The 24,258-nt window shown below is 40.4% G+C and overlaps 2 protein-coding genes across 3 annotated transcripts; one reads left to right on the top strand and one right to left on the bottom strand.

Annotated features, from left to right (window-relative positions):
- Window positions 1-2,743: 2,743 nt before the first annotated feature.
- DUSP23_1 (Dual specificity protein phosphatase 23) lies at window positions 2,744-20,142 on the bottom strand (the record flags this gene model as incomplete). Of its 2 annotated transcripts, none has more annotated exons than XM_051210899.1 (3): window positions 2,744-3,796; window positions 15,593-15,696; window positions 19,891-20,142. In XM_051210899.1, 3 exons carry the CDS (start codon window positions 20,051-20,053, stop codon window positions 3,731-3,733), a joined length of 333 nt encoding a protein of 110 aa, XP_051070924.1. In that variant the 3' UTR covers window positions 2,744-3,730. The 2 variants fall into 2 exon arrangements, with proteins under 2 accessions (XP_051070924.1, XP_012798104.1); XM_012942650.3 differs by lacking the exon at window positions 2,744-3,796 and adding an exon at window positions 3,827-5,875 and having other exon boundaries at window positions 19,891-20,053.
- Window positions 20,143-20,318: 176 nt separating this feature from the next.
- MS3_00010340 (uncharacterized protein) lies at window positions 20,319-21,007 on the top strand (the record flags this gene model as incomplete). Its single annotated transcript, XM_051218702.1, has 5 exons — window positions 20,319-20,381; window positions 20,419-20,651; window positions 20,685-20,734; window positions 20,920-20,965; window positions 21,001-21,007. The coding sequence occupies 5 exons, from the start codon at window positions 20,319-20,321 to the stop codon at window positions 21,005-21,007; spliced, it is 399 nt and encodes a 132-aa protein (XP_051070923.1).
- Between the last annotated feature and the right edge of the window lie 3,251 nt (window positions 21,008-24,258).

Here is a 24,258-nt window from a genome sequence, read left to right as displayed (position 1 = left end):
CCTTTAGGTCAAAGGCTCCGGGTGTGGCCCTGTAAGAAAACCACCTGCTTCGGTCTGGGCACCCGGACAGTATCACAGCCCACACACACACAAATATGGTGTAGCCCATATATATTTGGTGCCCTCTTGTACCAATATTTGTGTTGAAATAAAATAATAATAAATAAAAATTCTGCCAAAGGTTACCGAATTCGTGGTTATGTTTGTGTAAATTTGGGATTATCACTACAGTTCACTGTTCATACACAAAAACTAAATCTCACAGAAAATAATAAGTAGTTTAGCATTGTAGCTACTGTGAATGGAGTGCGAGATTATAACAAGAAACACGTTTATGCCTAGAAACAGTATCCCACAAAAACATTGATATTTAAAGATTTCGACTAAATGAACGGAAGATGTAGTTTTACTAGTACCAGCTGAGACAGCGGTTAGCTTGTTTAAGGATTGAAATCAGAAACATGAGATAGAAGTGCGAATTTATTACTATTGTGGTGTGTGCTGCTCATGTCGACATAAATAGTATATAACGCTGGTCAGAAATAAAATATCTGACAGCAGAAGGTCGAACAGGAAAGAACGGGGACAGAAAGCAATTGGTATGGAAATGTAGGAACAATGAAGTCTGAGACAATTAGTGAATATTTTGCAAATGAAGTATTTACTGCATGGTTCTCAGATTTTACTAAGACGTTCTGTAATTTTGTGTTCAAATAGATTCGATTGTCCCCTCTTGTGTTCTCGTTCACTACACTATCACTCAGCATAACTACGTCAAACGCGACCCCAGTCTACAAATATTTCGCTCGAGTTATGATAACTACATACAAACTGATTACTTCAACGTGCCTTTTAAAGTCTGCAAACTTATGTTCAAATATTCCTTTTGACAAATGAATAGTTTTAGAGTTTGCATACACTATACCCTTGAGTTTATCTATGATTCTAACACCAGAAACCAGAATCCCTTTCCAGTCACACTTTTCATTAACCAATCTCTATCAGATTATTAGTAAGGGTTTATGACTTACCGTTATTTATATTAAAGATCGCAACTGACCCCTCTCTGTTGCGATACGTGCGCTCTCAATGAATTGTTTCGTTGATCAGAAGTTTTCACTATATTTGATATAAAGTGAGTTATTTTATTGAGTAAATTTTATCGAAGGATGGATCAAACACGTCTTTTTATGAATAAAGAAATAGAATCACAGAGAACGAACCTATAGTTGTAGTAAAGCATTAATTATGTGCATTATATGTCGACTTCAGAATCACGTTTACTCACATAAGGGCTAAAAATGAACCAACACCAAGTAAAAAAATACGGCGAGACTATAATTTATGGACGACCTTTAAGCGACGCTAAATTGACCTTGAGTGTCTACCTACTTACTAGGGCTAAATGAGGGTTATAAAGCAGTTTCAAGAATAAGCATTATTTTTCACAGTTGATGGTTAGGGTTAGTAATTAGATCTACGGTTTTCCATCATGAACTGACAAGACGTTATTTAGACAAATGGGTGTGTGAATTTCGCGCCAAAATCCAAGACCTGTTATCCTAAATCTGATTGGTTCGTCCATAAATTATAGTATCGCCAAAAATACAAAATATGCTGCATTCGTGATAAGACAGACAACTGGACAGAATTGGGGCCCGTCTGACCGGATCATTATTATGGTAGCTGTTGTATTCTTTCGGGTTCAATTACCGATTAGTTCGCTTATATTGCCAGGAGATCCGGTGACATTCTATTCATCAATAGCAGCGTTCAACGAACAACTACCGGGACTTTAACATTCGTTGGTACTGGAGCTACTTCTAACCCAGTGTTTAGTCAAAAGAAAAAGAGAGCAAATTAATTCCATCGTACACCATTCAAGCATGACCCAAAACTCATACAACAATATACTTGGAATACCTGACTGCATACCGACACAAGAAATCATATTGCGTGTATAAATTAGTCATGAATGAAATAAAACCGTAGTAATGGAGAAATAATTAATTGATGAAAAATTCGAAATACATGACAGCGAAGGCTTAGAAATAGGCAAATACAAAAATCCGAGAGCTCACTAATTGTACAATACAAATATAGACCATAACCGTAGGTCAGTTTTATGGGAGTGTAAACTTCCACAAATCCTAATCGACACGACATTTCGATACGTAAACAAGATATATATTAAAACTATAAGTGGAAAACTGAAATACCACTTTGTAGAACTGGTTACATAGTCCAATTCACCAAAACAATCAAGCTTTCGTGCTCCATTCACTTAGATATTTTATAGAGGTTACTGAAGCAATATTTGTAAAATTGGGTCACGGCATCTTATGGATTCAGAACTTAAACATATTTTTATAATTTCAATGGTTAAGATCATGAGTCAGTAGAAGCTAGACCACCATGGAAAACCTGGAAGAACTGGACGGCCGTTCCGTCCTATTGTGCGCATTCACGACCTCGCCCCCTGCGAGATTCGAAACGGCCGTCCAGTGCTTCCAGGTTTTCCATGGTGGTCTAGCTTCAACTGACTCATGATCTTAACCATTGAAATACTATAATATCCGCAAAATCCATCTGATATTTGTTAGGGATGCAGAGGAATATACCAATCATTATCATGTTAAGTCTAATGATGTCCTTGGACTTTAAATGGACACTTCCTATTGGTCGATATTTGTTCACTTGTTAAATATTGTACAAAATGTTGTTTTCTATTTTATGGTACGATGTGGTATGCTTGATTGGTATATAAACGGAGCATGTTTGAAATATAACGATTCATGTCTCAGGGGTTGTGACTTGTGTTCTGGACTCAACTGGCTGGGCTAGACAGGGAGGTGGGACCAATCAGGACACTAGGTCGTTCGTACGTGTTTTACTTGTCACTGATTCGATCTGTAGTACACTGCTCTCTAATCTTTTCAGTCAAGGACGCAACAATTGGCACGGGGTATAAATCGATCCAAGTTTAAAGTCACAACAATGTTAATATTTTTATAAATCGAATTCCTGAATTTGTTTATCCGAGCTACCTTGATTTATAGGACGAATGAAGTTAACTCATGAACTCCAACTACAGTGGTAGTGAGAGTAAAATGTCGTTGGTCGTTGAGCGTAGACAAACAGGCAATTAGCTTACTGACTATTAAATGTGATTCCCTTTCCTGATATTGATTTCTAGTCAGGACTCGCTGAGAGTGGTTACTTTTTCTTGTGTTGAATGAAGCAGTGTAGTCTGTACTCTCGTTCTCTATTATGGTCGTGAATCCTTGTTTTGATATAAAGTGACTAGTCTTATTAAAATATTTTTGTAGTATACCTGTAAGGGAGAAATATTTTGAACAATCTGTTATATCACCAAGTTTATACATCTAAGTAAAAGATATTTGTCAGCAAACGGGGTTTAAGTGGTATATTGTAGATAAACACAGTTCCTAGTTTTTAAATGAACTTTAACTCTACGACAGCCAACTCAATCGGTTGAATGTGGTAAGATCGAAGTTTCATTGAGCCAATTAAACAATCAATTCACGTTGAGTGGAACCGATTAGCATACCTAACGTCATTTTGTTACTCTATAACTGAGAAATTATTTTTGGCAAGTCATCCATGCTAGTTCTTAAAACGTTATATTTAAAATAAAAAAAGTTCAATTAATGCTCTCCACGACCCCAGACAGTTATAATCTTATGCATATCTTTCAGGATGTAATTACTCATTTGAACTGAATGAGTCTCAACAGTACTAATCCACATTTTAACAAATAGGAGAAAGACAAAGACTGAAAAAGAAATCAAAATTGGAAATAATGTAGCTAAAGTAGAAATATATTTTATAAGTTGGTGTTAAATTAATTGTATTCCAGATAATATATATATATAATAAAAGTTTAACAAAATCTTTCTATGAGTCCTGTTTAACAGGTGGTCAACATGCTTTAAAGCAAGAACATTTGAATTCACAAGTCGTAAGAACAAAAGGATCAACTGTCAAGAGTTACAATGTGCTGTTCAAAATGATTAAATCTACAGTTAGGTTTTTTGATAATTTAAACTTTTCAAGAAGTTTAAACAAGAAGAAAATGAAGCTAAACCATCAAATGAAATGAGCGCAAACAACATAAACGCAATATGACTCACCGTAACGGAGTAATGAAATTACACATGAGAAAGTTAACGCAAATGAATCGAATTGTTTGGTTGCCGATTAGAAAAAGACAACCACAAATAATGACACATTATAAAGAATAAATGTAAATCTGATGGAACTTGAAATTAAGTGACCTAAAACGATATACACTTTTGTTTGGAAATTCGATTCAAGAAACCAGTAGTTGTATATTATTATTACTATTTAGAACAGCCAAAATAAATCCTGATATTGCACAGACTAGAGTTGAGGACTAGTTTTTGTAATTCGCATCACAACATTAAAACTACCTACACTGCCAGTAACATTGGAAAGTCTATGATCTATTACGTAGAATCCGATAAAGTGAATCATTATCTATTGAAATTCTCTGATGCATTAAGTGAATCCCATTCGATCATATAGAAGGTTATGTTAACAAACACTTGATGGTACTACCTGTTATGATAGGTGGTATCCGAAATCTGATACTGATACACGATATGACACACACTATCCCCCCAACTGACTACTTTGAGCGACGACATAAGAGTGAACGAGAAAGTATATTGGGCTATCCAATAAAATGCACAAATACTCATTATATATATAACTCTATCCCTTAGGAAATTAATTTCTTAGCCAATGATATACACTTGTCCTTCAGGTCACTTCTGATTGAAACCGACTGACCTCATTTGGCTACTTCTGATTGGCTTACCATATCACTACCCGATTGGGAAACGCAATAGACACATGTTTTATAAAAAAAACAAGCATTCACAGTCTAAAATGTTTACCGAAACAAGTAACATAAACAAAGTGAATAGAAACTGGCATTTGATTTAGTGTAAAATGAGCACCATCCGAATTTTTGTGGTCAAAAATAAAATTCCCTGATGAGCCTTAGCTAACAGACAATCCAGACATAAGCTTTCCTTCCAACTAATTCCAACGTTTCAGTATGATAAATGTACTATAAGCTGCATGTGCAAACAGTTAAAACAAACCTAAAACGGTGACCGTTATTGCAAATTTTTACAGTTACAAAGTAGGTAATTCAGAAGTTTGAACAAGTCTTCTCTAGTTGAATAATTGTGATCTTATACAGTAGTCGTTGATGATGAATTGTTACACTACAATGATGAATATTGGGCAGACAGTTTTAGTTAAAGACAAGGTTAGTAGTTTTCATGAATAGTTAGGTGTTATGATAACCTAATACATAATGGGTTATCGGAATGACTAATTTGATTGAACTGATAATTCGCTTAGGAAACTGATTGAGGAAATACCAAAAAGTAGACAGTATCATTGACCAACATACTGAACACATGAGAAGATACTAGAAAATAAGATTTCCAGTCAATATAACAGAACTGTGTTTCTTGTCGGATGCGAAATGATAAAATAAGAATAAGAAATGGTTTAAAACGACTAGTGATTTTTTTCCCACTGTAACAATGAATGGGCCCCTTTAAAAAGGAACCATTTAAATTACAATTTGTTGTATGAGTAACACGTTTTCGTCAACCAATTTACGTCATTACTGTTTGATTGACTTCACATATCGTCTCACAGCTTCTTCCTGTTCATCGTCAATTGATTTTGGCCTAAGTCGACGCAATTCTATAATGGCTTGATTGGCATCAAGATTGTTTTTGTAGGCAAGATAGCACGCTAAAATTGTTCCCGCACGACCTCTACCCAGTTGACAATGAACTCCAACTTTCTAAAAAACAACCAAGCATTTCCAGAGAACGAATGTCGTATAAAAATGATAATTAGGCTAGCACTAGTCATAATCAACACTGCAAAGCCACTAACAAATAATCAAGAACAAAAGTTCCATGATCACTTACAAGCTAATTATTACTAGGATTCGTAATTACTTTCAAAATTGAACCTGTTACCAGATTCTCATAATTGGAATAATCAAGAACTACTAACCACTAACACACTCAAAGTAGAACCCGAATGCAGTCTAGGATACAAAAATAGAAAACTCTACCGTTCTACAACTTACTTATTCGGAGAAGCTACCTCCTCTGAGAAAGCCCACCAACCAGGAATCTGAAACCAAACTTGTCCTGAACTCTCCTTTCTACTTATTGCTGAATGCTCAATGCGAGTACACTTAACCGACACTGCATAGTTTTACCATCTAATGATACGACTTCAAAATAAGATCTTATAGATTGGGGAGTCACATCACGGAAAGTTCACAATATAGGACTATTGTTCTAGTAGCATAGATAAGTGCACCGACACCGACCTAAACCTGAATCTTACAAACCATCCGACCACATTGCAAGGTATACCCTAACATGGAATGGCCAAGACAAAAGGGGAGACATACCAAACAACACATGGTGACGTGAATAAGAGGCAAACATCAAGACGATGAATAGCACCCGGTAATAACTAGAAAGGAAAGCTCAGGACAAATTTGATTTCAGATTCCTGGCTGGTGGGCTATGTTCCAAGAGAAGGTGTATGACGAACAGTATGTTGAGTCCCGACTTAGCTTTCATCCCATGAAATAAATATTTGGTAGGTTAAGTATACATTACAATGCCGTCTACCCTAGAAGTCAGATATTATCTGAAAATTAATGAAATGGGCACTCAGAATGGTGCAGTCAGTCAGCCAGTCAGTAACAACGTAGAACTTCGTACGTACGTACATCAGTTCGAGTTGCCACACCACATTAGCACAGAGATGCAGTGGTCGATTCAAATCTCGTAGTGGTAGAGGTAATAAAAGTATAAGCAGTAATCGGTAAGATTAGTGTTTGGAGATGTTACTTAAAGAGTATAATACAGTGAAATAAATTTGGGAAGAGAAAAAAATAACAAGGAGGATTCAGGAGACTTAAATTTGGGAGAACACAAAGAGTGGATGCACCTGCGCCATTGCAAACGATTTTGAGCCATGTCATTCAGGGTCTCTAACCATCGGTTGCTATCATCTCGAGGTCCCCAACCAGGTAGTCTACACCTACCAACGTGGATCAGTTCACTTGTCAGTGACTTCATGGACTTGTGTCATGTTTTGGTCTGGCCAATCCTAGCTTTCGTCTAATCAACTCCCATAAAACAAAACATCGCACATCGAGGCAGTTGGTGGTTGGGTATACGTAACACATGTCCCAGCCATCTCAACTGATGAAGTTTCACTGCGTCATCAATTGATTTGCCATCCTTACCTAGTACCCGTTTCCTAACAACTGCATTACTTACTCCAAGGTCCCAGGATATACGAGCAATATTTCGAAGACACCTATGATCAAATACTAGTAACCTACGGATATCCTCTACTCTTACCGGCCATGTTTCACTGCCATAAAGTAGGACGGAACGAACTGCTGCACAGTAAACCCGTCCTTTGGTTGATAGACGGATATCTCGCCTACGCCATAAATGACGCAAGTTGGCAAAAGCTAGTCGAGCCTTCTGTATCCGTGCTGAGATTTCGTCACACACCAGACCACAAGGGCTGATGAGACTTCAAGATAAGTGAAGCAGTCGATACGCTCAACTACTTCACTCCCTATCATTAGTTCGGGTGTCAATGCAACCCAATCCTGAAGCAACATTTTGCATTTCGAGGGAGAGAATCGCATCCCGAACATGCTTGCATTGTTGCTTAGAGTGGTCAGAAGACTCTGCATTTTGTCAGCGTCTTCACCAAATAAAACTATGTCATCTGCATATTCTAAGTCAACAAGTGAACCTCCCGGTAGAAGTTCAACCCCTGGAAATCTAGACGAGGAAAGTGTTATCTCTAAAAGTACGTCGACGACAAAGTTGAACAAGAATGGAGAGAGTGGACAGCCCTGACGAACACCACTTGAGGTAATCAATCCTGATGACAGTTCGCCATAAGCTCTCACTCGACCAGTTGTGTTCGAGTAGAGAGCCTTTACAAGGTTAATGTACTTCTTTGGTACTCCTTTCAGTGACAAACACTGCCATAGAACCTCACGATCAACAGAGTCGAATGCCGCCTTAAGGTCGAGAAATACTACGATTATGGGGCGTCTGAATGTGTGTCTGTGTTCTAGGACCTGACGTATTGTGAATATCTCGTCTATACAACCACATCCAGGTCGAAAACCAGCCTGATTTTCTCTAGTCTGTTCTTCACGAGCTTTGGTTAGGTGTCGAAGTATTATTGAAGCTAATATTTTAGACACTATATTAGTTAAACTGATTTCTCTGTGATTGTCATAAGAGGACTTTTGCCCTTCTTTATGGACTGTCACAATCAGTGATGGAGACCAGTCAGATGGGATTACGTCCAGTCCCCAAATTCTACCTAAGACCTCAGTCAATCTCGCTGCTAATACTGGACCGCCACCTTAAAAATCTCAGGAGTGAACCTGTCAGGGCTTGTTGTTTTCCCTCGCTTCAGATTTCCGATAACTTTTTCAACTTCATAAAGAGTTGGAGGACCTACATTAACTTGCCATTCAGGTTGACTGGAGATCGTGGGAAACCGAAGTGTGGCTGAAGGCCAGTTGAACTGATCCCTAAAGTGTCCTGCCCATCGATCCAATCTCCTGGATTGAGAATGTATAATATGTCCATCTTTCTCTGAGTGCTTCGCTAACAGTCGGTTTCCTTAACAAGTCTGAACAATTGTCTGCTATTACCTATTGCCGCTGCCTTTTCCATCTCTCTTGCTTTCGCTACCCACCACTGTTCACGATCATTGCGTAGACTTCTTGTCAGCTTGCGCTTAAGCTGACTCCGCTCCTCATTATGTTGAGAGCCAGGTGGAATGAGTTTCCGAGCATCTATCAGTGCGGTAGATGCTGCTGAGATCCAGTGTTGCTCCCTAACTTTACGGGTTACCGTACTAGCAGATATCATTGCTGTTTCCACAGCTTTTCGGATATCATTCCATGCTGCCTCGGGGTGGGCATCACATACATGGCTGCCTAACTGTTCTCCTAGTTGTTCCTGAAATATACTCTTAGCTTGACTATCACTAAGTAGGGCCCTAAAGGTTTACTTGCAGCGTCTTTCTTACGTCCAATAAGACGCAGACAGATACGCGCTCGTACTAGAGCATGATCTGAATCTAAGCATGTGCCCCAGAATGAGCGACAGTCTTCTATTGAGCCCCTCCATCGGTGGCTGATGGCAATGTGATCTATTTGGGTCCAACGTTGGGACGAATTAGGGGGTCGCCATGTTAGAAGATGTTTTTCCTTATGCTTAAAGCTAGTATTTGCAAGGAAAAGGCAGTTATCTGAGCATAGCTGCAACAGACGGTCGCCATTATCTGTTCTTTGAGCCACGACACTATAAGATCCACCCAGGTGTCTTTCCCTATCGCTTAGTTTACCTACTTGAGCATTAAAGTCACCGGCCACTATTACTACATCAGAGCGCCTAGCTTTTAGGAGGAGGTTGTAAAGCTTCCTGTAAAACTCATCTTTTACATCATCTGCGCTGCAGTCAGTGGGAGAATTGACAGAGACGACGAAGAGGCAACGACGAGTGTCCCTATCTTTTCGGATCCTTACTGTTCCGTTCAGTCGGACAGCGCACAAACGACTGTCTACTGGGATCCAATCTAAGAGACCTAGTTCTGCCCTAGGACTCATTACTATACGTACGCCGGCGAAGCCACGGGAAGCAGAATCAGGGCTTCCAGATACACGAAGTGTGAATCGAGTCGGTTCTTTATTTTGGCATGGTGAGGTCAAATGAATGACGCTACTCGGATCCTGTATGCGCGTTTCGGAGAAGCAGCACACATCGATGGCGTATGATTCTAAAGTCCTAGCTAAGGAAGCCTGCTGTCCTATTTAGCACAGTGTTCGGACGTTAAAAGCTCCTACGTGTAGTTTAGAGCGTGGTTTCAGGAGACCAGGAATAGCGTTCCACGTACTCGAATCGTTTGCCCTAGCGGTGCGAGGTGATAAAGGGACGTGAGGAGGGTTAGTCATGGAGATAAGAGAGGTATTAGGAGGTGTAGGAAGGGTTTGAATGTGACCAACTTGGTCTCGTGTGCTGTTACGGGTATGAGGGCTGATATCACTTCCCGGCTGCCCACACCATGGAAGGGTATTTCTTGAAGAACCTGAAAAGGAAATTGGATTAGTGTTGGTCTTAACGACCTGGGAGCGTGACCGCAAAGCCCAAGGGACAACTGCTTGAGGCCGGTCGCGCACGGCCTTTCCGTGGAAGGTTTTTAATGTGTTAGCTCCGTTCTTCAAAGGGCCTTACCGCCGGAGACGGAAATCCGTGAGGTAAGGTGAGGTGTGACATTGTTAGGGTCGACCTTTTCTAACCCCACCCCTCCTTGTGGGAAAGCAGCATCGCTGCAGATGCTGGTTGTCCGAGGGAAACACCTTACTGCTGTCACACCCCTCTACAGTCAGCAGTACGACTTCGCCCTCAGACCTTGAGTTGCTGCTTTTAGTCTTACCGTTCTACAATCGACCTGCCTGGCATGGTAGAACCTACAGGAACATATGTTCCAGCCAATATAGCTCGGTTGGGTCATCACGATAGGCAAGCCCGACCACCGTGTCAAGGTAGCAGCTTCGGTCGGGAGAACGGTGCAAACAAACCCGTAAGCTAAAGTTAGGCTTCATTCAATAACTAAGTAGTGAGAATTGTGAATACATGCACCTATAAACTAGCAAATAATTTGACTTTAATGGGTTACTGACATCAGAGTTTTACAAGGCATAAAGTAATGAGTAAACGTTGAAATCCAGATAATGCGGTGAGAAGACGAAGTTGCCCCCAAATGCCCTGGTACGACCGAGAGTGGGAAGTCAGCTCTCCCTCTCAAAATGCTCTCACATGGCCACGTGCATACAATCACTGCCAAGGAAGTCCTACTCATTGCCTTCTCGTGGAAGAGGTGTTGTTTACAAAACTGAGAGGACGAATGTCCAGTGCTTTAACCGAGTTGGTGGACACGGAGAGTCCACTTAAGGTAGTTGGAAAACCCTGATTCCAAACCAATGGTGCACATGGGCTACAGTATCCTGCGGGAACAAATGGCGTATGAACCAATCGTTGGTCGTCGACTACCATGGGACTGCATCTCCTTACGATGCTCCACTGCCTTGTGGGTTACACCTTTAGGTCAAAGGCTCGGGGTGTGGCCCCCTAAGATAACCACCTGCTTCGGTTTGGGCACCCGGGCAGTATCACAGCCCACACACAAATGATGAACTCTTTATGTCTATGGAAATTACTTTTCTCGCTTCGAAAAACAATCAATTGATTCAAATTATTATCATTACAATTATTGTCCTACGTTGTAGCTGACTGACTGAATACTATTATTATTATTATTACTATTATTGTCATTATTATTATTATTATTATTATTATTACTATTATTTTCCACATTATTCACCCTCTTTTATACTTATACAGCGGCTCGTCTTTGGTGGAAATTCGACTGTATCTAAACGTTCTCGAGTCACTGTCCGGTTGAAAATTGTATGTTACCACCGAATACGAGAACTGAAGCAGTTTTTCTGAAACCACGTGCACCATTCAAACTGGCTACCTTAAACGTTCGCATATTTATGCAGGTCGGACAACAGATAGGGCTGGCTATGTCTTTGGAAAGTCTTAATATCGATGTTTGCTGTCTATCTGAGACCCGTATTCAAGACTCTGGTGAAGTACTACAAATTCGATCTCCATCTGTCGCTTCGAAAAGCTTGTTTTACGTGAGCTTATCCGGGGACCCTGTGGCATCTTCGTCTGGTCTTGCTGGCGTTGGTGTCGCACTAAGCGCTAGAGCTGAGGCAGCACTAGTCGATTGGATCCCCATTAACAGTCGGTAATGTGCTGTTAGATTAGAAAGTTCCATCAAAGTGAGAAGAAATCGGCGTGAGAAACGATGTCTTTTCGTCATCTCCGCCTATGCCCCGACAGATTGCAGTCCGGATGCAATCAAGGATGAGATTTACCACCAGTTATCTGTTCTTCTCCAGAAAGTGCGTTCGACAGATATTGTGGTACTAGCCGGAGACTTGAATGCTCAGGTCGGGCGTCTAGGCACAGGAAGAGAGTCGTTTAGGTGGCCGATGGGGACTCGTTGGTCGCAGGTCAGATAACGGGGACCGTCTACTGCAACTTTGCACAGACCACAACCTGTTTCTGGCTAGCACTAACTTTCGGCACAGTCATCGCCGATGTGCCACCTGGCGTCCTCCCTCTGCATATCAAGCCTGGACTCAGATTGATCACATCGCGATCAGCTACCACTGGCGTGGTTGTGTACAAGACTGCCGCTCCTTTAGGAGTACCTATCTGGACTCTGACCATGCCTTGGTCTGCGCCAATCTTGCCTTACTTTTCAGTGGACAACGAAGTGACCGCCATCAACGGATTGATATTAGCAAGCTGGTTGCAACTTCTGTTGCAAGTAAGTATCGAACCGAGCTAGCCTCTAGGCTAGCTACCACTCCACCGAAAAGTATAGATGAGCATTGGTTGCAATTGCATGACGCCATGAAAATGGCGGGTACAGTCAGTTGTGGGTTCGCGAACCGACCCGCTTATAAGCACTGGGTTTCTTCAGGTTCCTTACAACTCATCGAAGCCCGTCGGTCTACTCCGGGTGACCGTGAGTTTGACCATAAACGAAGGATGTTACGTAAGGAAATTGGGCAAAGCTTGCGTAAGGACCGAGAAGCCTGGTGGTCGGGGCGTGCCAATTAGTTGAAAGCAGCAGCTGCATCTGGTAACTGCCGGAAGCCCTTTCAACCCATCTGATCCACTGGCAGCAAGAAGTCTGGTGTGAGCGAAACAATCTGTGATGACGGGATGCCAATCACTAACACCCATCGCCGTCTTGGACGATGGGCAGAGTTTTTCGAGGAGCAGTTAAACTGGTCTGCTGCCCCAGCAACATAGATCAGACTGTCGTGTCCTCCATAGCCCGTGACGACTGGTCCACCAAATGAGGCGGAAGTCCGCAAAGAACTCCAACTCTTGAAGCTCTACAAATCCCCGGGCCCAGATGACTTACCTCCAGCCCTCTTAAAGATGGTGGCGACCTTCTGGTTAAGGAACTAATCGCGTTGTTTACAAAGGTGATGTGTGGGCGAGAATGATAATAATTGATTTTCTGCTTAGTCAGACATGTAGATATTCTGACAGCTGTCAGATGAGTTATATATTCCCATATCCTTATTATCACTTATTATTGATTGTTCACTGTTGTTGGATTGTATCGGTTTTTGGTGTGGAAATATATTTACGTTCTAGTCAGGCTAATCACGTGTTCTTGATCTGAGTTGTGTTGAAGTCCTGTAGAATAGAAACTGGTAGGGAACCTAGTATAGATACTCGTCTAAGGTAAATTAACGTCCCATACGTGTAAAAGTGGAAACCCAACCGTTAAAGCATTAGGTGAAGTAAAACCGAGCGTTATAACATTGGCGACAGTGATTAGAACGGATCTACGCCTATATGTTCAATTAAAGTGGATTTTGTAACAATAAAATGGATGATTTGAAAAACTCATTGGAACGGCAAAATTCTCTCATCGAATTATTGGTCAAAATTATGTCACTATCCCCAAGAGCCAATGTACCTAATTCCACTATGACTCCGGATTCTATTGCGAATTCAATAAGTGAATTTACATTTGATCCAGAATGTGGGATTACTTTTGAGGCATGGTTTAAACGCCATGAGGATTTGTTTACTAATGATTATAAAGAGTGGGACGAAGGTTCAAAACTGAGATTACTATTACGGAAGTTCGGGGTGTCTTAACATGAGAAGTTCTGTCATTTCATCCTCCCAAAGAAGCTAACGGACATAAACTTCAGAGAGACAGTGGAGTGTCTGACACGTACATTTGTTGAACGATCATCAGTTTTTCACACCAGTGTCTCCAGCTTGTAAAAAACCATAGGACGATTATATGACGTATACAAGAACTATGAACCGGGAATGTGAGCGGTTTCGTTTACAGGAAATGTCCTCAGATAAGTTTAAATGCCTTATTTTTGTCTGTGGGTTACAATCCGCAGTAGATGCAGATATCAGAACACGGATTTTAGCGAGAATCGAACAAGACCCTAATATTAGTCTGCAATCAGTATCTGAAGAATGTCAAAGAATGGTTAATTTGAAGCATGACACAAATCTAGTAGAAAGAAACAGTGAACACGTGGAAGTTAAAACTTTGAGGAATGTTTTTAATGGAAATAAAGATCCATACTCCCAGCGAATCCCAAATCAAATCAAACCCAAAACGTGTTGTTGGCGATGCGGTAAGCGTCATTCTGCTGATGTTTGCTATTTTAAAAAAAGAGTTTGTCTCCTTTGTGGTAAATATGGTCAGGTGAAAGTATGTTGTGAAAGTGGGAAAAAGATTGCCGACTATCAGTATAAGTTTCGTGAAGGAAATAAGACGCAGACGTAAAAAGAGATACCACATAATTCGAATATTGTTCTGGCCACAAAAGGTGCTTAATTTTCATCTAAAAGAAAGTACGTAACTATCTTTTTTTAATGGTAAACCGGTTAAGCTCCAAATTGGTACGGAGTCTGACAAAACATTAATTTCTAGAGAGACTTGGATAAAACTTGGTCGACCACAATATCAACTTACATATCATAATGCTAAGAGTGCGACGGGAACTGGCATTACTCTTCTCGGAGAAATGCAGCTACCTCTCACACTAGGTGACAAGACTATGATCGGGAAATGTTATGTAACTGGAAACTGTCATACCAACTTATTAAGTATTGAATGGATGGATGAATTTGGTTTATGGGGTCTGCAGTTGAGCACTGTCTGCAATATGATTGAATCACCAGCCGAAACAATATTTGGCCGAACATTTTTTGATGTTTTGAACCCGAAAGACAGAATGAGTGGACTACCAAAAAATTAGAAAGAGGATTGCCCGAAGATTCGAGAATTTAAAGCAGATGACTTAGTCTACGCATGTGATTTCCGGCCTGGTAAGCCGGTCATAAGGTTGATATCAAGTCAGCCTTTGTAGTATTATACAAGTGTTCAAGAGCGTATACTAAGGTTTATTGAATCCTTGGCTACGCAAAAACTGAAACTGTTTTACGTGTTCAAAAACAATTTGTTCTTACTCTTAACCCGCCCCGGTGATACTGATTTGTTGTCTAGACTGGTTTTCACATCGCGTACGTTATTATTAACTTTGTTTCCTTTTACATTCTAATTATTATGGTTGACCTATTTTTTTATACATAATCTCTTAATAAGTAAATGTGTGGTCAGATTGTTCGAGATGCATTGCGCAAATACATCACATAATCCTGATAACCTTCGTTTTCTCATCACACTATTGAAACTTGTCAGAGGAGCTAATGATTTTAATAGTATAAAGCAAAATATTTATTGGACTATAAACCGACTTTATATCATAATAAAGACTTCTCTTCAAATGTAAATTAGAGCTTACTTCATTATTTGTTTCAGCTCGTTTGATAATTTCCATTGCTTTCTGAATAACAGGCAAGCTTGCAGAGGTTAAATCTTCGACAGGTAAGTGATAATGTTTAACCGCTAAGAATGGAAATTGGACAAATAGTATGTTTCTAAAGAAAATTTAAATTATAATGATGAAATATTTCTAAATCTAGTACATTTACACACGAAGACGTACTTCTTTAACTATATTTTGACAAGATTACATAATGAAGTACGGGATTATCAAAATTAATCATGTTTCCATTTGAACCAGCTTGCGAATTTACTTTCAGAAAATTGCGAAACTCCTGATGAACACTTGATATTAGAGACCAAAGCTTGAGAAATGTTCATAAAAACGAAAAAATGGGAATCATTATATTTGACCTGGATATTTCATAAACCAGTTCTTATTATAAGTGCTGCTATTTTGACGTAGTGGTCTCATCTGCCAGTTCTGATGACGCAATCAAGCTCTATGAAGGTAGTAAGATGTTTTCCAAGGACAACTAACATCTCCAAAATCCTGTCCTTACGCAGATTTTCGGTGTCAGTAGTAGTTTTACTGTGCTACATAATTCTATCAGCAGCAAAAACTTGGAAGGATAAGGATAGACTCTGCATACATTCCCGTTGATTACAGCTCGAACGAGACCAAAGATGAGTTTTACCGAAACTCAGAGTTCCTTCGATGCGAATTTCTACCGACTGAGAGGTTTAGCATAACCACTACTTACCTTATTGCCCAATGGAGTAGTAAGAAAAATGATAGGAAATATTATACCAAGGTGTGGTATCACTCTGTCAAGTCATTAACTACTGGTCTGAAGCATGTTGATAGGTGCACAGTACCAGGTCAAGGTTCACGCGATAATCATGATTAGTGGTTGTACACATAAGGTGGTATAGTTCAAAAGTAGTCACAACAGTGGAGAATCACTAATTTTCTTATATCCCCTTATATTATGAGTTTCAAAATTACTCTATACTTTATAACCCCTTATTTCTTCTAAAATGATATTCTCAGTCCTTGGTATTTTTACTACTGCATAGTGTCATCATTTAGGTCGCTATAGTATTCATCCTGTCAACTTCATTTAACTGTGCTCGTGTAGTGGGATAACGGGTTCATATACAATTGTGAAGTCCCATGTAATAACTGAATTCCTCTAAAAACTAAAAGCTCAGATATAATAATTGTGGTGGAGGGTTTTAACGCCCAAGCGGGTGAGCGAAGTCAAGCGCGAAAATGTTGAGGTACGGCTTCCAATATTCAGATCAAGCCCATACGATTGGTTATTCTTACCAAGCACAAGGTTAAGGGATGAAAAGTCTAATATACAAACTCCTGATGTTAATAGAACGATAGACAAATGGGTCACCATCATGACATGATTGTAAGTCAATAGAACTGTTATTTCTACTGTAGCATATATCCAGACTTTGACCAAGTTCTGGTGTTGGCATGAGCTTTTATGAGACTTAGTGGACGCAAGGAGATTTCATCAAGTCTTTACTGAGTTCAGTTCTAAAATGAAAATGTCAAATGTTTGAAGAAAAACTGAATAAGCACTTAGTATACCATAAACGGAATGTTTACTCGGAGATCATTCAGTCAAACGAAAAGTAGAACATGGGGTATTCGTGCATTGCTTTAAGCTGCCGCATCACACCGAGATGTCAGAGCAGTAACAGTGTTAATGGCAGTAGGAAAAAGTAGGCGTATATCTGATTCAGGAAAAAATGGTTTTGTAGAGTACAATATGATTAAGAAACTTAGGATCTACTGAAAGACAGCGTGGATGCCCCTACGCCAGTTACAACGATTATGAGCCATATTATCTGAAACCTCTAGCCACTAGTTACGACAATCGCGTTGACCACAAACAGGTATTCTATACGGCCCAGTCCAACAGTCAATGGTCTCATGAATTGACACGACGTCTTGGTTCAGTCACCCCTAGCTATGTTCCAACTAATTCTTACGCCAACAAACAACGTGCGTTAAGGTAGACAGTGGCTGGGCATACATATTACATGTCCTAACTACCTCAGTTGGTGAATATTCACTACTTCATCAAGTGGCATTCTATCCTTGCTTAGCACCTTGCCATTAGCATCAACATCGTCCACTCGGTGCTCCTAAAATATAAGAACAATGTTTCAAAGTCATCTCATGGACATAACAAAGTAAAACAGAAGTGATTAACTGTATACTCGTCTTTTGGTTGGTAAACGGAAATTTAGCCTTCACTACAAGTGACGCATGTTGACGAAAGTAAAACAGAAGCAAAAGGTCAAGGAAGACCAATCGAACTTTGGAGGTTCTGCTAGACTAGTATATGCTTAGGAACGTATCAGTGGGTCCATTACCAATGAGGGAGCAAAGAAGATTGAAATAGAAACGAACAAAGACTACGTGGTAATCGAGAGGTGGTGGGTAACAAAAACAAAATAATGGGAACAGTAGTGGTGATGGGTAACATGAAGCAATTGTTCAGGAAGATAAGGGATAAAAAGTAGGTTGTTAGCAAAATTATCTCTCGGAGAGATGGACTACTTTCAAATCGAGCAACCAGAATTATGAGCGAAAAACGCTGCAGCAGTTTAACTGTTATTAAGCTACAGTCTAACTACCCAGTACTCACTAACAGCCTGAACAGTAGAGCACTATCGATCTCACAGAAATCGAGAAGGCAACGACTCGATGGAAATATAACAGCTGACTAATTGTTTTCTGAGGTCTATCTTCAGCAGTTAGATTGACTGACAAGTTAGAGAATGGGAACCGGGATATAATTTTTCCCAACTGATTGTGACCAACGATCATTCCGATTTATAAACGAGGATGAAAATCCTAGTGAGACAACCACAGAGCAGTCCATAAGACTGATAATGAACCTAAAACAATATCATTTACTATCATCCAACACTTAGCTATTTGAGGTTTTTAAACTTAAAAAAGGTTATTCCTAGACCTAGCACTGACTAAATACATATCATTTGTGGTTTTAGGACATTAATAATTTTAATAATGTTCGGCTATTTAGGCTCCTTAATTTAGGCTTTTTGGATTAACATGTTTTATGGCCATATGTATCACTGATAGGTGTAACAAATTATGGAACCAACAAGTGGGTAATGCTAAGGATTAAGGATGTATGGTAAACGAGGGGATCAATCGATAAAGATGCAAACCTCAATCATATGCCACCACAGTCCACCCCATTTACCGCTGGCCCAAGAGTAGGTTGAGAAAGTCTAGGGTCATGTAGATCAAGACATGAAATTAATCCATCAGTGACTGACGTAAACTATACCGTTAAGTTTGGATTTCCTGATTAGTATTCCAATGATAGGATCAATCCACGGTCTAATTAGGGTATAAAAAAGGTCAAAGAGGTACAGATATATTCATTTTGATTTAAACTAAACCTTGAGATGAAATTAATAACTGTATTTTGGTTTGAGTAACAGCAACAAGTATGACTGCCTCGAAAGTGGTGTGACTAAAAACCAAGTACACGAAAAGTATGACTGGAAAATATGGATTATCTTTCTTATAACGGTTCAGTGTTATCACTTGAATACCTCTGAGCTCTTACTACCTAAACTCAGTCGTTATATATGGTGCATGGTGTGGAAGTTACTATGATGGCTTCGTGAAACATATCCAGACGGACTGAATTATTATCGCTGACCTCGACCATTGATGACGAAAATAAATTTTCCTAGAAGTGGATATGTCAATGCGGAGAACAAATGTACATGACTTCTAAATGACACTAATGATTAGTTAGCTGACTTTGTGATATATCTCCTTTGATGTGTTGTTGTAAAATGCATCGCACACAAAATGTGTTCAATCAACTTCCTACTTCCTTGATGTCATTTAGGTAACTAGGCAGTATGTTCACAAATATCAACCAGTCCCGATGAACTCGACAGAACATAGGGAAAGCCGTTATATTAGCATTCTTAACGAAGAGTTTACTTCGAGCTGAAATCTTCAAAGTTACCTGGTGATTGTGGCTACCACCTCGAGCTTCCAATTTTGAAGAAACTGCCGAAGTCAATTGACCTTCACCAATGTTTGGGGAATTTCCCCGTGTCTGGGGAAATTTGGGGGTTTTAGTGCCATTTCTCCAAAATCTCCCTAAAGTTTACTATAGAGGCTTCCCCAAAATGTGTTAAATTTTCCCCAGAATTGGGAGCATAGGAATTAGACTGATATAATATTTTATTTTTCGCAAATAGCCAATGAAATATCGCATAGTCCGAACAACTTACACGTAAAATCCGAAATGTACTGGGGAACTTCATGGCACAAAGTAATTATATGGCTTATCCCAGCGTTGTCTACTAGATATTCTAGCTCATACTTTTCCCATGGAAAGGCGAACCCGGCTACAGATTTCGAAACCCAAGAGAAGTTGGACGGTGGATGGGACATGATGTATCGATAAGTCGACACAGCGACGGCAGCGCTTCAGTGGTATCGTTTACTGTTGGAGGTTGCGAGCACTTGAAGGTCAAACTGTCGCAAGATGATTGTTGTGTCACATCGACAATTCGTGAAAATTTTCAGAAGCGGTCAAATCAAGACATTTTTAGGTCTTGAGTTCAGCCACACCACATCTGATAACGTTCATTCTTCAAGTAACGAAGACGATGCCATCGTGATGATGCATGATATAAGACGAATCTTCAATGATATTATGTTATCTCGAAGATTTACAAGTTGGGACAATTTTGCGACCTGTTTGAAAGAAGTACATAATGTAATATGACTTTTGTGGTTAATAATTACTTTTTTAGTATACGCATACTAAGTACGTTATGTCAGTATGCAGAAAGAACAGTGATGATCCAACTCCAAAGTACTTTTTCGTGAGATATGTCTGTACAAATGGACGTAAACCCAGTTCGTCAGAGTCAGATGCTTGCGTTCAGGATGTAGATGATGATAGTAATCATCATTCTTCTGAAGAGCATACAACTTCCAAGTCACCACCACAACCTAGACAAAGAAGACGACGTCGGTCATCTACGTATGCTTTACTTCAAATGGATTTATCCTTCAGGTCGAAATATTGCCATTGTCAATCTGGATTTTGGGGCTGTGCAATAAATGGTGAGCTGAAACTCACCTCTATTAAGACCGTGCACAACCATCCTTGCAATGAAGGATATATTTCTGTCAATCCATCGAGACGACAGTTGACGCCAAGTGAACGCTTATATTTAAGAACGTTTCTATTGAGTAATACACCAACTCGTAGCTTACGGTATCTGGTTTCTTGGAAGTTTCATAAACAGCTTACCAAGGACGGTATCGCCAGAATGCGTCCACAGTTGTACCCAGGTTGTTGAACTCACATTGTAATTAATTAAGTTTAGACACTAAAAATATCAATGACATTTTACAGCGCGTTCGAGCAAATACTGAAGTTAAAGTATTCAATGAACATGGGAACATATCTATGATTTGCTTCAGTCGCAGGGAGCGAATAGCTGTTTACCACGCATTCCTAGAGGTAATATGCATGGATTCGACTTATCAGACCAACAAATTTGGGTAAGTAACGAATAGTGATAAATTTATCTGAAAGTTTTCCACTGTTCCAGCTAGTGGTGACTGATAGTCTTGGGCAAGGACACACTGTTATGTATGCTCTTTGCAGTCAAGAACGACATGAAGATGTCGAAAAACTATTGGAAGGCTTTAAAGAGGTAATGTGCGGTACTTATGACACACGCACTTTCATTATGGATTCGGCAGCGATCGAAATTTCAGCAGTGCAGTCTACGCACAGTCATTCTAACATAGTACTTTGTTCATTCCATGTCTTGAGGGCATTTTTCAGGAAGGTATGTGTTAGCTGTACAAATTATTTTCTGTAGTTCCGAAATCCTGATGTACGCAAATGCATAGAACACCTTGTGAAGACTAGACGGTCTGACATGTGAGGTTCGCTTTTCATAACGCACTATATTCAGATTTACTCAGAAGTACGAACATCTAAGAATCCATTACCCACGGGCGTATGGTTACATAAAAGATTACTGGATTGCCCGGAAGTCAATGTGGGCTCGCTGTTACCGGCGACATGTATCAAACCTGGGCAACCACACAAACAACCATGTCGAAAGTGCTCATAAACACCTAAAAGAATGTCTCGGAAGAGGTGATTCTCTGTTATTGACGTTCTGGAAAATGTGGAGTAAAACAGACACCGACCTACGTTTGCGTCCATATGACACTGTAATGAATCTTCAATGCTTTCCAATTCTTCAGGTAAGGAATATTGTTAAATGTATCATTAATTCCAGGTTCCAATCTCATTTCGAACTCTTTTAAATAAGTTCACATCTTTTGCAGCTAAAATTGTAGCTGTAAATTATAAACGTGTTAGGACAATGAGACACGAATTTATAGAAGGAGAATACATCCAGTGCTACGACAAGGGTATGATGTATGTTGTTGATACTTGATGTGCACGATGTGCTTGCGAGCGTTTCAATGACTACATGCTGCCCTGTGATTATATTCTGTATGCGCATTCTAAAGGTCTAATTCGTGGAGGTGTGTGTGTTCCTTTGTCTCTATGAGCTTTGCAGACTGGTTTCGACGTAGCAGCCGGTGGACAAGCAAATACATAATGGACTTAGTTCTCCGTGCTCTGGACAACATGTTAATCTCTACAGGGAGTGGTGATCTGTTAGAGAAGTTCACTAACAACTACCACGACTGTCTACTGGGATCCACTCTAAGAGACCTAGTTCTGCCCTAGGACTCATTACTATACGTACGCCGGCGAAGCCACGGGAAGCAAAATCAGGGCTTCCTGATACACGAAGTGTGAATCGAGTCGGTTCTTTATTTTGGCATGGTGAGGTCAAATGAATGACGCTACTCGGATCCTATATGCGCGTTTCGGAGACGCAGCACACATCGATGGCGCGGGATTCTAAAGTCAAATGAATGACGCCTCACTATGCCAAAATAAAGAACCGACTCGATTCACACTTCGTGTATCTGGAAGCCCTGATTCTGCTTCCCGTGGCTTCGCCGGCGTACGTATAGTATTGAGTCCTAGGGCAGAACTAGGTCTCTTAGATTGGATCCCAGTAGACAGTCGTTTGTGCGCTGTCCGACTGAACGGAACAGTAAGGATCCGAAAAGATAGGGACACTCGTCGTTGCCTCTTCGTCGTCTCTGTCAATTCTCCCACTGACTGCAGCGCAGATGATGTAAAAGATGAGTTTTACAGGAAGCTTTACAACCTCCTCCTAAAAGCTAGGCGCTCTGATGTAGTAATAGTGGCCGGTGACTTTAATGCTCAAGTAGGTAAACTAAGCGATAGGGAAAGACACCTGGGTGGATCTTATAGTGTCGTGGCTCAAAGAACAGATAATGGCGACCGTCTGTTGCAGCTATGCTCAGATAACTGCCTTTTCCTTGCAAATACTAGCTTTAAGCATAAGGAAAAACATCTTCTAACATGGCGACCCCTAATTCGTCCCAACGTTGGACCCAAATAGATCACATTGCCATCAGCCACCGATGGAGGGGCTCAATAGAAGACTGTCGCTCATTCTGGGGCACATGCTTAGATTCAGATCATGCTCTAGTACGAGCGCGTATCTGTCTGCGTCTTATTGGACGTAAGAAAGACGCTGCAAGTAAACCTTTTAGGGCCCTACTTAGTGATAGTCAAGCTAAGAGTATATTTCAGGAACAACTAGGAGAACAGTTAGGCAGCCATGTATGTGATGCCCACCCCGAGGCAGCATGGAATGATATCCGAAAAGCTGTGGAAACAGCAATGATATCTGCTAGTACGGTAACCCGTAAAGTTAGGGAGCAACACTGGATCTCAGCAGCATCTACCGCACTGATAGATGCTCGGAAACTCATTCCACCTGGCTCTCAACATAATGAGGAGCGGAGTCAGCTTAAGCGCAAGCTGACAAGAAGTCTACGCAATGATCGTGAACAGTGGTGGGTAGCGAAAGCAAGAGAGATGGAAAAGGCAGCGGCAATAGGTAATAGCAGACAATTGTTCAGACTTGTTAAGGAAACCGACTGTTAGCGAAGCACTCAGAGAAAGATGGACATATTATACATTCTCAATCCAGGAGATTGGATCGATGGGCAGGACACTTTAGGGATCAGTTCAACTGGCCTTCAGCCACACTTCGGTTTCCCACGATCTCCAGTCAACCTGAATGGCAAGTTAATGTAGGTCCTCCAACTCTTTATGAAGTTGAAAAAGTTATCGGAAATCTGAAGCGAGGGAAAACAACAAGCCCTGACAGGTTCACTCCTGAGATTTTTAAGGTGGCGGTCCAGTATTAGCAGCGAGATTGACTGAGGTCTTAGGTAGAATTTGGGGACTGGACGTAATCCCATCTGACTGGTCTCCATCACTGATTGTGACAGTCCATAAAGAAGGGCAAAAGTCCTCTTATGACAATCACAGAGAAATCAGTTTAACTAATATAGTGTCTAAAATATTAGCTTCAATAATACTTCGACACCTAACCAAAGCTCGTGAAGAACAGACTAGAGAAAATCAGGCTGGTTTTCGACCTGGATGTGGTTGTATAGACGAGATATTCACAATACGTCAGGTCCTAGAACACAGACACACA

This window comes from Schistosoma haematobium, chromosome ZW, assembly GCF_000699445.3.
Source record: "Schistosoma haematobium chromosome ZW, whole genome shotgun sequence".
Lineage (NCBI taxonomy): Eukaryota > Metazoa > Platyhelminthes > Trematoda > Strigeidida > Schistosomatidae > Schistosoma > Schistosoma haematobium.
The sequence above is the reverse complement of the archived record's forward strand: the minus strand, read 5'-3'. Positions and strand labels throughout refer to the sequence as shown.